The sequence below is a fragment of the Acomys minous genome, assembly GCF_964271855.1.
Source record: "Acomys minous genome assembly, chromosome: 2".
In the NCBI taxonomy this organism is placed as follows: Eukaryota; Metazoa; Chordata; class Mammalia; order Rodentia; family Muridae; genus Acomys; species Acomys minous.
In genome coordinates, this window is record NC_140484.1 from 23,423,033 (window position 1) to 23,438,335 (window position 15,303).

At 43.0% G+C, this 15,303-nt stretch overlaps 1 protein-coding gene across 8 annotated transcripts in view; it reads left to right on the forward strand.

The window, feature by feature from the left end:
• CPEB3 (cytoplasmic polyadenylation element binding protein 3) overlaps positions 1 to 15,303 on the forward strand; it is a 204,876-nt gene that overhangs the window by 154,835 nt on the left and 34,738 nt on the right. For all 8 annotated transcript variants that reach the window (XM_084763887.1, XM_084763890.1, XM_084763885.1 and 5 more), the window contains one exon: positions 11,860 to 11,974. In XM_084763887.1, the coding sequence (XP_084620013.1) occupies positions 11,860 to 11,974 (115 nt within the window). The remainder of the gene's footprint in view (positions 1 to 11,859; positions 11,975 to 15,303) is intronic.

Sequence of the window (15,303 nt, forward strand, 5' to 3'; positions counted from 1 at the left end):
AGGGAAGGCGAAGATGTCTTATGGTAAGAAAGGCTCTCACCTGGACAAGATGTCTCCTGAGAGGGGAGCAAACATACGTAGTATGGAGAGAATAATAAACGCCATTGCTTTTTAGTGTTTGCAGTCTAGATACATGCATTACTCTGGACTTTAAGGACTTTGAAATAATTAGTATAATCTTCTCTATTGGTAATGTTGGTGGGAAACCGGCTTTCATTGTTTCTTCATATTTCTCCCTGATCACAGTTTGCCCTTTCTGAGCTAGAGGGGTTGTTTCACTGCAGGGTGATGAATTCTGGTGGTGACTATCAGAAACACGCTTCTTTGATCCAGACACACTAAGGATTTCCAGCATTAATGGTTTGGGTAAAATACAGAAAGGGTATTTGGGTAAAATACCCTCCCTGATGATATCTCTAACTTGGATGAAGTGCATTTCCGGTTAGGTTCCAGAGCTTTCGTCCCCAGTTTTGCAGCCTCTTTCTCGGCATTAGCTCTCCCTCCACTGCTCCCAGCTTCACTGAGTCACGCCTCTTTACTGGCTCATTCACATCCCAGCTCGCTGATGTCCCACAGAAAGTGACAGCCAGAGTCAGTCTTCCAGAGTCAGTAAGGGCCTTGGAAGTAGGCAAGCTCAGTGTGAGGAGCTCGCGCCACCAGCTTTCTCAGCTGGGGCTCCTCTTGTGTCTGTGCCATAGGCTGACTAGCTTTCGTGCACTTCCCATCAGGATCCTTGTGCCCTGACTGATGTTTAGTTCTTGCTGACTATCAGAATAGAAAATATATGGAAAGATGTCAAGTTTCAAGGTTACCTTGAAGATTTTTCTAACCTTTGTCCTGTTTTTTCTCAAATCAAGGCCTTCTGTGGTTAAGTGAATAAAGCTATTCAGGTTGTTCTTCGGTGCAGAGCCTGATAGTTCTCAAAACTGTGTTGTCCAGGATTATGCTTGTTTTTAACCCAAGTGAATCCCAAACTGCCGGGTTTGGGGGTATGTCAGATAGCTGGTTTTGTTCAGTGATTTCCTTCTATTAAATGAATCTGTGTGGGTTGTTCCATCCATAGCTTTGGGCCTGAAAGGTGGCAGAAAAACTGTGTCTGTTGCCTGATTATTTTGACTCTTTAGTCCTAAAGGAAGGAAGGAAAGATTGACAAGAGCAGGAGCTGTTGTAGCTTCAAGATTTGAAACTCCTTCTCTTCCTGCAGAGAGCAGCTCCACAGTTCATCAGTCCCAGGCACGCCAGGTGACAGTGATGTCTGTGTGCTTCTCAGGAGACAGCTGGATGCTGTGAATAGTGGTTCCTTCCTAGGAGGTGACAAAATATAAATAGACTGAACCTGAAGGTTCAAATCAGCAGACTATAGAGCAGGCAACCTGGGTGACATAGAGACAGATGGTGACAAGGGGCAAAGGACATGGTAATGAGTCTTGCTTTGTTTTGTTCTGAGACTGGACACTGGGGTCTTACCATGGAACTCTGGGTGACCTGGACTTGAGTTGTAGATCAACCTGACCCAAACTCAGAGATCTGCCTGCCCGCCTCTGCCTCTCAAGTGTTGGCACTAAAGACATGCATCGCCATGCCTGACACAGATTCTTGCTTCTAGAACAGAGTGACCAGAGTTATGGGACAGGAAACACCTTGAAAGGAACTTAAATGATGTTACCAAGCTGGCGTGTGTTTATGTAGGTTAGTGTTTTGGAAGCATGACCATCCACTTGGGGAAAACACAGTGAGAAGAATGGTAGAGGCAGAGAGCTGCAATTAGATACTGGTTAGTGCTCAGTTCTTTTTTTAAATTGTGTTTTAATTGATCTATTTATGTGTGCATGTGTGTACGTTGGGAGACACATGTGAAGGTCAGAGGACAACTGTATGGTTGGCTCTCTTTGTCCACCATGTCAGTCCCAGCAGTGGAACTCAGACGGTCAGGCCCGGGGGTGAGTGTCTACCTGCTAGGCCACTTACTGGTCCATTGTTTCAGTTCTTAGCTCTGTCTAGTGGTCATTTCATTCTCTCTTATGTGCCTGTCAGTAGAATTGCTCACACTTTTGGTCACTCTTCCTCAGTTACAGAAGCAGCCCAGATTTTATTTAATTTAATTTTATTATTTTATTGCCTAGGAGTTAAGAGCTTCCCCGTCTAGCTTCAGTTTATCCCCCCATCTCCTTTTTTTTTTTTTTTTTTTTTTTTTTTTTTTTGCTTTTCTGCTTACCTTCATATTTATTTATTTACTTTCCCTTTTCTTCCATGTATATGTGTGGAGTGCATTCATGTGTGTATTATGTTTTGATATGTGTGCGTTTACAGGTGTGTACATAAGGAGGTATAAGATAAATATTGAAAATCCTTGTCACTCTCCAATTTATTCTTTGAAGCATGGTTTCCCACTCAAATCTAGTGCTCAACAACAAGGCTGGTGTTTGTAGCCAGCTTATTCAGGGCTCCTCTGTCTCTACTTTCTGAGGCTGGAATTATAGGCAAATTGACATGCCAACCTGGGTTCTGGGGATCTGAACTCCCACCCTCTTGTTTGTACAGCAAGCCCTTTAATGACTGAGCCACCTCCCTCCCCCCCTTTACCCTCATATTTTAATCAAACTGAAATATTTTTGCTCTGTCTCAAGATCAAATTCCTACCTTTACTTTAAAACCTTTCTCAAATGCTATGTATTTCATGAACCTGCCATTGTTTATTTTACTGTCTATAACAAATTATACTTAGTATAGCAGCTATCAAAACAAACAAATGAACAAACAAAAACTTCACAAAAATTAAACTGGGAAAAAATACTGTATTTTCTGGTGTATAAGATGACTTTTAACCCTTCCTACCCCCCGCAAATCTGTTCCAAAGTTGGGGGAGGAGGCACTGCAAATAGACACATGCTGCACAGGGTGTGCATTGGAAGAGGAGTAGTCTTATACAGCGAGTATATTCCAAACTCTATATTTTAACTGGAAAAGTTGGGGGTTGTCTTATATGCCAGAAAATACGGTAAGTAAAGGCTGTTGTAGGACACTTGGATTGACTGCCTCATCTTTCTAAGACTATGTCATTCTCCACATACTGCCTATTAAGCCCTAACTTTAATTTTGGCTTAGCCCAGTTAAATCTGGGTTTGTAGATCCATCTTAGAATCCATGGCTAAGTCATATTGTCACCTTGAAGTCATATTGAACCACCTAGGAAGTCATTAACAGTTTTTACCTTGATTACCTTACTTGTTCCTTGAATTCTTAATCTTGGTCATGATTTGGGCACCTTCTTCTAAGTTTCCCCAAAGAAGGAATTCTGTGTTCTGAAATAAGAGAACAATACCTCCTATTTTGCTGTTAGTCGCCGAACTTGCAAGCGAGTCCAGAGCTGCTTAAGAGTTTGAGCGTTCGGACGCCGCATGCCTGTTCCAGGACAGTGAAGTGGTGCTTCTGTGTATCCAAGATGCCACATAGAATTCAGTGAGCAAGACAGCCAATGCTTTCCTTGGGGAATTGCATTCAGTGTTTATCTAAGTGTGTTCTAAAGAGCACATGTCTACTCAACAGCTATCTAGAAAGTCTCTTTTACGAAAGATTATTAATAGCAGTGAGTACCATTGATTATGCACTTAACCTTGGGCATTTTATACTAATTTTTCTCCTTTACCTAAAAGTTCCATATTCCAGAACATCTTAGAAACATTGATTTATTCAGGCTGTAAAAGCATCTTACAGTATATAAATTTGTATACTGTTGTTTAACCCTACATTTTTTTTCCCCGAAACAAGGTTTCTTTGTGTAGCCTTGGCTGTCCTGGACTCACTTTGTAGATCAGGCTGGCCTCAAACTCACAGTGATCTGCCTGCCTCTTCCCGCCCCGCCCCCAACCAGTGCTGGGGTTAAAGGCATGCACCACCACTCCCAGCTTAACCCTATATTTTATAGCCCTGCTTTGGACATGCACTTGTATAGATCCATGTGACATTAGTTATCTGACGCACTCTCAAGAATAGGCTTCCTTCCAGTGGAAACTCAGTAACCTGAATGGGTTTTATTTTATTTTATTATTTTAAAAAAGATTTATTTTCTTATTATGTGTACAGTATTCTGCCTGCATGTGATCCAGCAAGCCAGAAGAGGACACCAGATCTCATTATAGTTGTCTATGAGCCACCATGTGGTTGCTGGAAATTGAACTCAGGACCTTTGGAAGAACAGCAAGTGCTTTTAACCTCTGAGCCATCTCTCCAGCCCCTTCAATTTATTTTTAATTATGTGTATGCATGCTATCTGTGAGTAGGTTTATATATATAGTGTAGCGCCCTGTTGAGATTCCAAGAAGAGGAAATCATATCCCCTGGTGCTGTGGGCAATTGTTAGCTGTCTGATGTGGGTGCTGTGAACCGAACTCAGGTCCTCTGCCAGAGCAGCAAATCCTTTTAACCACTGACCCATTCTTCCAGACCCCCAAACTGAATGTTTACATGTGAACCACTCTAAAGAGTCTTAGTACTCAACATACTGTTAACAGGAATCCCTTTTTAGTACCATAGAGCTGAAAAATACACATGTATGGAGGCATTGGACCAAATTGTTTTGCTTGGGTGCAAAACTGTTTGAGGCATGAATCTGAAATTTAAAATAGCCACATACCAGCGCTTGTTTCATTGCTAAAATGTGTGTGTGTGTGTGTATGTGTGTGTGTGTGAGAGAGAGAGAGAGAGAGAGAGAGAGAGAGAGAGAGAGAGAGAGGAGAGAAAGAGTGAGAAGAGGGAGAGAGAAGAGGGGAGGAGAGAGAGATGAGAGTTTTGTCAGTAGAGCAAGGAATAATCTATTAGCCATTTCTTTTCTTCTTTTTGGTGGAGCTGGAACATACAATGAAGGCAAGTACTGGACCCTCAGCCATGACTGGTCATTCCTAATGCGTAGAGGATAGGCAGACTTGTGTTTGGAATGAAGAAAGTGGTTACTCACTAGTAGACCTGCATTTTCAGCGCCCCAGGAAGCGGTGGCTCCAGACAGTGACCTAGAGGACAGGGAACCTCACAGGCTGCAACATAGTTAATGTTGGATAAGCCTGGATTTAAGTCCTGAAATAATTTCATTTTCATGATCCTTAGAATATTGGTCCCTCAGGTTTAGGTACTTTTGTAGCATATTGTTGTAGTAAGGCCAAGTGTGACTATAGAAAACGCATCTCGGACTGGAGAGATGGCTCAGCAGTTAAGAGGACTGGCTACTCTTGCAGAGGACTCAGGGTTCAATTCCCCTCACCCACATGGCAACTCACAACCATCTGTAACTCAAGTTCCAAGGTATCCAGTACCTTCTTTTGCCCTCTGCAACATCCTGCGTGCACGTGGTACACATACATACATGCAAGAAAACAGTCACGCACATGAAGTGAATAAATACATAAGTGAATAGTTGTAAAAAGAGTTTCTCATCTTAACCCAAATATGGATTCATCATAAAGTTTGTGTCATCCTGGGAAAGAGAAGAAAAGAAAATGCACAGCACAGTCATGTATTTAGGTGTGTAAAAGTGCTAGTAGTTTCAGAAGCCAATCAGCTGCCATGCTGTCTAAGCAACATTTGGTGGTGATGAGCACAAGGTGATTCTGATTCTGATTAACCTGTGACCTAGGAACACCAGAAATGGGCACAGAGGAAGCCCAGGCCCTAGAGTACCCGCTGGAAACCAACACAGTGTATCCCCATGCCCCTGAAAGTGAGCCGGGTAGCATGTTCTGGGAGCTGTGGGAGGCAATAGCCAAGCTAGGTGTGGTGGTACCTGCCTGTAAGCCCGGCACTGGGGAGGCTGGACTGAGGAGATCTTGAGTTTGAGAGCAGAGTGGACTGCACAGTGAAACTCTGTCTTAAAAGGAGGATAGAGGAAAAAGCACCCATCAATCTACTCATCAAATCTACGTGTAGCATTCATTAGACACTTTACTGGGCAATTGGGACCCACACCGATGTATGAGCTCAGCCTCAAAAGACCCTAGCTCTGATGGAAGGAAATAGGTATGTGACTGGTAAGTGAACTAAGGAGCTACAGATATTCTGAGAGGGGTGTCATGGGGAATATTCTGAGAGGGGTGTCATGGGGAATATTTGATGGAGAGTCACGGATAGAGAAGAACTTGCAGGTGTTATGGCTCAGTCAGGAAAGCCTTTCTTTACAGGAAAGTGTTCACTTGCATCTTCCTACTTCTGACTATTTAATAATGGCTTTACTAATGCAAGAGTAGTGTATGGTTATACATTACATAGCCATTTTTGTAGTATGGCTTACTCATTCTCTATTTGTTTGCTAAGCACTCCTATGAAAGAGTACACAGACCGTCATGGTTCATTAGTAGCTGAAGGACCCCGAGGGAGTAGGCGGGCAGCTTAGCTCAGGTTTTAGCTTACCTGTTTGTTGTGCCTGGACTAAGCTTTGTAGGGCACCTGGAGAATCCTGGGAGCACAAGAGAGAATTTCCTAGTATTAACTTTAGCTACCTGTCTAGAAAGAATTTTGGCTCTTGAGGAGGTTCCCTGGGGCCTTCTCTTGTCTGAGCATCGGTTAGACCAATGGTACCAGTCCTTTATTACAGTTTCTCGTGGTATGGTAACCCCCAACCATAAAATTATTTTTGTTGCTACTTCATAATGTAATGTTGCTACTGTTATGAATAGTATTGTAAATATCTGTGTTTTCCAATGGTCCTAGACAACCAAAAAAAAGTGGAGGGAGGGTTGGTCAACCCTCAAGGGAGTTGTGACCCAGAGGTTGAGAACAGCTGGGTTAGAGGGTTAGGGTTACAGCTTTTGGCCTCTGGCCTCAGAGCTATGTAAGACACAGAACTCTGAACAAAGACAAGGAGTGATCATCTATCAGGTTCTATTCTTTCTAGTCTCCTGGGAGGTACTGGGGTTGCCTCTGCTCCCCTCCATCGGCAGAGAGGCGCACCTGAGAATAATAGATGCCATCTACTCCTGGAAATTGGCTGATCTGTTTATTAGTATCTATGAAATGAAAATTAGCTCAAAATGAAATACCAAATATGTATGTGCTTTGAAAAGTTCAGTCCACAAGTACTGCCACTGTGGCTGTTACTTTCAGTGTGCAGTAGCACAACAAGGCCTTACACCATGGAAGAGGCGAAGATACCGTACAAGCTATAAACTTCCTACTTCCGCTGGCACATGTTAGTGATTTGGTGGGGGGTGGGGTGCTTAAAATAGAATTGCTGACAGCTGACATGGGTCAGAGTCCGTCACTTCAGCTGACCTGCTGCTGCTCTGTGTCAGGGGACCCGGCGTAGCTGACTCACTCTGGCAGTGAGGAGGAGTTGGGACGCTGCCACTTGCTGTGGAGAGCATTCTGGATGGCTCTGCACTATTGTTTTTCTGTTTCATGTAAAATAAAAGGATTGCAGGATCAGGGAGAGAAAAGCAGTCCTTTCTCAAGAGACTCAGTAGGAATTTGAAGGGTATGGAAAAGAAAAATCAGGAAGCTAGAAAGAGGGCTAGAGTAGTGTCTCAGCCCTGAGTGGGGCTTGATAGGAAGGAGACCCAATAGCCACCTGCCTGAGGAGAGAGCATTGGCTCAGCTACCTGAGCTGACCTTGGGATTCCAGTGTTGACTTTTAGAATTGCTTTGGGATAAACAGATGGAACAAGACACCCTGCACCTATCTGTGGTGGGCGCTTGGAACCTACAGTGGTAACCAGGAGGATGAAGTATAGTTCATTACTGATCTATGAACATCACATTTGAATCTAAACTGAATTCTAGAATTGTAGGAAGGCTAAATGATGTTTAAAAAAACAACCAAATGCCAGCCATGGTGGCGCACAGCTTTAATCCCAACACATGGGAGGCAGAGGCAGGTGGGTCTCTGAGTTCAAGGCCAGCCTGGTCTACAAAATGAGTCCAGGATAGCCAAGGCTACACAGAGAAACCCTGTCTCAAAACAAAACAAAAAACTTGAAGCCCTTTGGTCTGTGTTTTTTGAGACACAGCCTCTCTATATAACCCTGGCTGGCCCGAACTCTATGTAGACCACTGTGCTGGCCACAGATAGCAGATCTGTCTGCCTTTGCCTTCCACATGCTGGGATTAAAGGCATGTGCCAGATGCAAGGACATTGCGTTTTGTTTTCATCTGTGATTAAAGAGAGAGCAAAAATGCACATTTACATTTTAATTTGGAAGTCTTTGTTAATTTTCATTGAACTCTTTTTAGCTAGTAACTGTTATCATATGCTCTCAGTCTAAAGAAGTGATCCATGTTACCTTTCTTAATGTCTTTCTTAGTAATTGGCCTGATCTTATTTCTATTAATCACCTTTAGTTTTAAGTAAATAAAATTTTAGTTTTTAATTTAGATACATATCTAGTATTTTATTTTTTATCAATAGTAAAAATAACCAAACTGATTTGGTAACTTACATTTAATGATGATTAGTCTAAGAACTTTGCATTCTTTGGACAGCTATCTAATATTTAAATATATTAACTAATTTACTAATATTAAGTTTATTCTTAACTCTTTAAAGTTAATTTCTGTAGAAGTAACCTTTCAAAGCAATAACAGGAAATAAGGAAAAAGGCCTAGGCTTTAAGAAATTTCTGCCATGTTCTGTCTAATTAGTCAATCACAGTGCTTAATGGTGTACTTTCCTGTAGGGCAGTATTTTGTCCAAATGCAAACATTAGTAGGTACTATGTCTGAAAATTGTATAGAAATCATTTGGGATATGCTGTGTTTATGCAGTGTTGAATAGAACTCTTGCCTGTAGACTTCCTTGGAGTATTTAATTAAGTGCATCAATGAATGCCCTGAAATTCCAGGGAGAAGATAATCTACAGCTTTTCCAAAGAGCAGTTGTCTGACATAGTAACCTAAGGGCTTGCATTCGGTAGAAGATACAGTGGGAGACCTCAGAAGGGGGAGTTCATGCTTTCACGATAACTATGGGTTGTATTAATGTTGCATTCCTTCACAGTTACACTATGGCATAAATAAATGTTTATACCAGCAAGCTTTGTGTAAAATGGATTACTGATTCAGAAGATAAGAATTTAGAAGACACGTAGTTCAGCCAAACACAGATTTCATGGTTCTCGGGAGAGCCTTCACAGGAATGCATAATTCAAAAATGAAACTGAAGGAAAGCACGTTTTATATTTGTCTCTCATAAGTGCTTCTTGAAGCATTGCCGCTTGCAGGGAGGCATGGGACTGTGTGGAGGTAGCTCGTATTTCAGAGAGAGCAGCATTGTCTCCACTGCCACGTTACTTTGCTGATGCCAAGGGCGTGCGCTGATGCCGGTCTGTGACAACATTGACTTAGTTCTGCAGGGGTGCCCACTCTGAGCAGCTGTTTTTCTAGCAGCAGCTGGGAAATGTAGGTTTCATGAATAGGGTTGATCAGCACCATGTCCTGCGCCTCCTTCCTGTGTTTTCACCTAAAGCTGTAAAGCTGAGAATAGAGCAGAGGAATGGGGCTGTGTGTGAGATGAAGTGGGGGGTGGGGCAGGTAGTGGGGGAAGGAAGACCGTCCATGATGAAAGCTCGCTCATCAGGAAAGCTCCAGGCCTTTGAACAGCCATAGCACACAGCTATAATAGAAGCTGTAACGTGTTTCCTGTAGTTTTTATGAAATGCAACCAGATCTCTGTGGAAATGTGGGAAATATTTTCATTTTGAGGCAAGGTGTTGTGCTCCCAGTTGGATTCAGGAGTGCACAACTCTAGTCTTAGCTGGATGGGAGGTGAGGCGGAGGTGGTTGGAGCCTGAGCAGCACAGTGAGCCTGCCGCTGAAGCGCGAAGAGGTTGGAGGCTAGTGACCTTGACCAAAGTCAACTAAGAGCCTGTGAGTCCTTACGCTGCCATAACCGCTTTGTTAGAAATCAGGCTAGAGGAGGGGTTCTGTGCAGAAGATGCAGCCCTTTTCCTTAACTGGTAACCCCAGAGTCTTTATCCCTCCAATATTCAGAAAGTATTGTGTTTATAACTAAAAATTAGTGGCGCGCCCTCGTGAAGGCATGAGACCACCTTTGCAGGAAATCTCGAGGAAGCGGTCATTTAGCCAAGCTGACCGCCTCTTGCAGGGATGACACTGGGTTTCCTTCTGTGCGTAGTAAAGGAGGTCAAATTCTGGAGTGCCAACAGAATGGCTGACAGGTCTAAGGAAGAGTTAAAATTTGTGTGGTTTCTTGCTTTCTAGTGAGAGCAATGGTATAATAAGAGGCAAAACAACAACAAACAAACAACCCCCTACACACACACACACACAAAAAAAAACCCAAACACCCCAACTGAGGTAAACTTAGTATTGATTTCAAGGATTATGTGGATTGTTTCTAAGGAACAGCAGCAGTTTTAGAGGATCTGGAGGCAGACAAAGCAGAGTTGGCAAGACAGGAGTGCCAGGCATGTGCCAAACGGCAGAGACCAGACATGAATGCTGTGGGTGCTAAAATGTGAACATTCACCTGTCCTGTGTCCTGTCTTAACCTAGAGGGCAAGCATTTATTTCTGACTCTTCCTGATGGTCCCCAGTGGCCACCTACTTAATCTGGGAACAGCATCACCCTTACTTTTCAGGGTAGAAAGGGTAGCCTTGCTTTTGCTTTGTTTGTTTTAAACAGTTCTTTGTAATCCTATATGGTTAAAAGGAATTTGTTTTAAGCACAAGATGATAAGATACTTCATTTCTTAGTGTATGACAAAATAGTACAAATTATGGGCAGAAAGTTAAGAATCCAAATGAGGTGTCCTGACAGCGCAAGCCTGATGACGTGAGTTGCATCTTCAGAGCCCACAGAACGGCGGAAGGAGAGAACTGACTCCAGACAAATTGTCCTCTGACCTCTATACTCATTTGGCACGCATGCATACACACACACACACACACACACACACACACACACACACACACACACACGCACGCACGCACACACCTCACACACACGCACACCCACACTCTAATAAGAAAAATTTTAAGAAAATAAGCTGTAAAGGTTTCTTGTTATAGTCTTTAAACCTTTATGGGCTGGTGAGATGGCACAGCAGTTAAACATACTTGCTACTATGGCTGCTGATCTTAGTTCCAGCCCTAGAACTGACAGTAAATACACTCCTGCAGGAAGCATAGCTCCCTTCCCCCTGCCCTGTCCCATCCCTGTCTCCGTCTGTCTATCTCTTTGTGTGTGTCAACATCTTTCTCTCTCTCTCTTTAGCATATAAGTGAGCACGTGTGCACACACACACACACACACACACACATTAAATTTGCCTTTATTTAATCAATCTTGTGTAAAAAAATCAGCTTAATAATTGAATTAGATGCTGTTCTCTAAGTGTCAGTATTTGATATCTATGTAATTGTTTCCTAACTTGAGTGTTAATCTATGTTGTGTCATATTGTTTGAAAGGTAAATATTTTAACTTGAGGGTGGTGATGAGAATTTAAAAATCCAGGCAAATAGGTAATTCTTAGAAAATCTTCCTAATGTTTGTGTTCCCTTTAGATGATTCATTATAAAAAAAAGAAAAAGAAAAGAAAAGAAAAGAAAAAAAAGAAAAAGAAAACCCTAAATGGTGTACTGTGACAGGTTCTCAGCAGTCTGCGATGTGCTCAGCATCTGCTGATGACTGCCTTTAATGACACGGGTGGTCTGTGCAGGGTTCATGATGTGTATCAAGAGTGTCCAGTGGCTCCCCAAGACTAAAAGGCATTTAATGCAAATCATATTAAGTAATTAACTCCATTTTGTTTGGGTTGTTGTAAAATGCACAAACAATGGGTTTGTCTTGAGTCATCTTATTCTCATTTGGGGTTGATGGAAATGAAGTAAGGACCAAGTAAACGACTTTTTTTCAGGTGCAAATTCGACCGTGGAACCTAAGTGACAGTGACTTTGTAATGGATGGTTCTCAGCCTTTGGACCCCAGAAAAACTATCTTTGTTGGGGGAGTTCCACGACCCCTTCGAGCTGGTGAGTGGAAATAGTAACACCACAACAACAAAAGCAATGACAACAAAATGCCAATGCATTAGCTCTGTCTGGCTTTCCAGTCAGCCGTTCACAACCTCTAAAAGGAAATCTGTCATGTCATTTTCACTGAGCTGACATTTTTATGATTAAGAATTTCCCCCGAAATGCTGTGTATTCTTATGGTACAAGAGTCAATTTCATTAAACCATTTTGTGGAAAGGATGATCTCTATTTAATTCTTTCCTTTTTACCCACACATTTAAAGTAGTAATATTTGGTACTGTGCGTGTTTGTGCCAGTTAGTGTTGCTACAGATGAGAGTCGCCCAGTCAGTGAAAAGCTAAGCCAAGGCTGGGGATTGTGCCTGGGAATCAAACTGCACCCCTGAGCCTCCCCCAACAAGTCAGGCCCTGATTAGTTCTTACAGTTTCCAGAAGTGAGTTATACACTGAGGCACTCTTTATTATGAGTCTGTGGAAGCTCCTGTTTTGTGGTGGGCTTTGCTGTGGTACTGGCGAGTGAACCCAGGACCTCACACGTTCTAGGTAAGAGCTCATCGTCAGCTCCTTCAGTCCACCTTCTGCATTCATTCTGACTCCGTCTCACAAAGTTGACGGGATGTCCTGGTGGCAGGCCCGGGCAGGCCTTGGGATCCTCCGGCCTCAACCTTCCAGGTAGCTGAGATTTCAGGCCTGCACCACCTAGCCATACCTGTTGTTGCTATTGTTTGTGTTGATTTAATTTGTTTCCAAGGATAAAACAGTTGTGTTGCGGAGGGAAGGCTGGGTCCTAGTGAACCAGACACTTGACGTGTGCTTGAACAGATGGCTCAGTACTCAAACCCAGAGACAAGCCAGCGGCCGCTGCACACGCACCTGTAAACCGAGCTCTCTGGAGGCTAACACAAGATGCTTTTTAAATCTGAAGCTTGCCTGAGCTGCTTATTGAGGGACTACAAGGCCAGCCTGGACTACCAGAAAATTCTGAAGGATTCTCAACATCATTTGAATCAAATTCAACTTTGCTTGAATTCTAACTCCAGTCTACACATTAAAAACAGACAAACGGCAGGGTGTGGTGGCGCACGCCTTTAATCCCAGCACTCAGGGAGGCAGAGGCAGGTGGATCTCTGTGAATTCAAGGCCAGCCTGGTCTAAAAAGCAAGTTCAGGACAGACAGGGCTACACAGAAAAACCCTGTCTCAAAGCAAAACAAAACCACATGAACTTCAGAGCTCTATTAAAGACACCTTCCTTGGTTTGCTGCCTCACACTAGTAACTCACCCCTGAGAGGTTGAAGCAGGGAAGGTCTGAGTTCTGTGATAATCTACTTAGTGAGCCCCTGCCTCACAAAACAAATGGGAAATAGTCATAATGCTATTCTGAAGAGCTTTTAGAATACTGTGATTATGATAATTTTACATTATTTCTAAAAGTCAGAGTTTCTGGGTCCGCTTTTCCTTCTAATGAAAAACTGCCAAAAGAAAGAAAGCAGAGCAGTGAGAGTCCTCTTCCCTAGCCTGCATCACTTGATAAAGTCTAGGCATGGCCTAGACTAGGACCATCTCCAGACTAGAATAGGTGCAGCCTTTGGTTTTTAGAAGCAGGCGATGTGAGTGGGGTGCTGTACAGCACTCACAACACTTGGGCTATTACTGTGCTGGGCTGGAAAAGGAGCAGATACCTTCCACTGCCATGGGCTTCACAGTCGGGCGGTCACTGCTACTATACACTGCAAATAACTGCAGTTCAGTGGGGGCTCTTTTAATGTTTCTCCACCTCCACTCCTATATGAGAATCTTTAAAAGTTCTGAAACTGGACATGGTGCCTCACACCTGTACTCCTAGGCAGAGGAAGGTGGATCTCCTGAGTTCCAGGTCAGGCAGAACAGTAAGACCCTGTCAGGAGGTGGATTTTAAGACAGCTGGATTTTAAGTCGTCAGGTCTTGTCTTATGTCACAGGAACTGCAGTTTATAAGCTGCATGGCACCTAGTGCTCAGCATGGGCAAGATGCTGCAAGTCCTAGAAGCAGACAGGCAGCATAGTTGGTCATGATGCACAGCGTACATCTCTGTAATCCCTGTGCTTGGAAGAAGAAGGTGGGAGGATCAAGAGTTCAGTGTTGTCCTTAGTTGCATAGTGAGTTCAAGCAAGGCTGCACTACATACGATCTTGCCTCAAAACGCCAAAAACTGAAAATACATATTTGGAAAAAAAAAAGAATTATATTCAGGTATCTAATCAGAAATGAGATTTGTGTTCTTTGTCTAGAGAATATAACTAGTAAGTCTTGGATTTCTTTCTTTCTTTCTTTTTTGTTTTGTTTTGTTTTTGGTTTTTTGTTTTTTTGAGATAGGGTCTCTCTGTGTAGTCTTGGCTGTCCTGGACTTGCTTTGTAGACCAGGCTGCTTTCGAACTCACAGTGATCCGCCTGCCTCTGCCTCCCAAGTGCTGGGATTAAAGGCGTGCGCCACCACTTTTCTTTCTTTCTTTCTTTCTTTCTTTCTTTCTTTCTTTCTTTCTTTCTTCCTTTCTTTCTTTTCTGAAGCAGGTTTTCATAGCTCTGGTTATCCTAAAAGTCACTCTGTGGACCAGACTAGCCTTGAACTCACAGAGATCCACCTGCCTTGTATATTTATTGCCTTATTTATTTATATGAGTGCTCTATTTGCATGTATGCCTTCATGACAGAAAAGAGCATCAGATCCTGTTATAGATGGTTGTGAGCCATCATGTGGGTGCTGGGAATTGAACCCAGGACCTCTGGAAGAGCAGCTAGTGCTCTTAACCACTGAGCCACTCTCCAGCTCTTTCTTTTGTTTTTTAAGTTAGCTATTTTTGTCTTACAGTTGGTTTGTTTTGGTAGATATGCAGTAGAGATCTATTCACTTGGTCCACTGGAGTGTTGCTTCCGGCTCACTTGCCTGCACTTCTAGAGTGCAGCTAGAGGCTGGGTGGGTAGGAAGCCCACTGTCTAATAAATCAGCAAGGGCATGCCATACTGAACTGAATGAATATCCTACTATCATGTTAAACGGGCCATTTTACATAGAAAACCAAAGCTTTAAGAACAGAAACAAGAGTTGTGGTGACAGTTGAAGACTGAATTATATTCGTTAACATTCTGGTCTTGAAATAGGACGTTTTGTTTTGTTTTGGTTTTTGGTTTTTCAAGACAGGGTTTCTCTGTGTATCCTTGGCTGTCCTGGACTCACTTTGTAGACCAGGCTGGCATCGAACTCAACAGAGATCCGCCTGCCTCTGCCTCCCGAGTGCTGGGATTAAAGGCGTGCACCACCATGCCCAACTGAAATGGGACATTTTAAA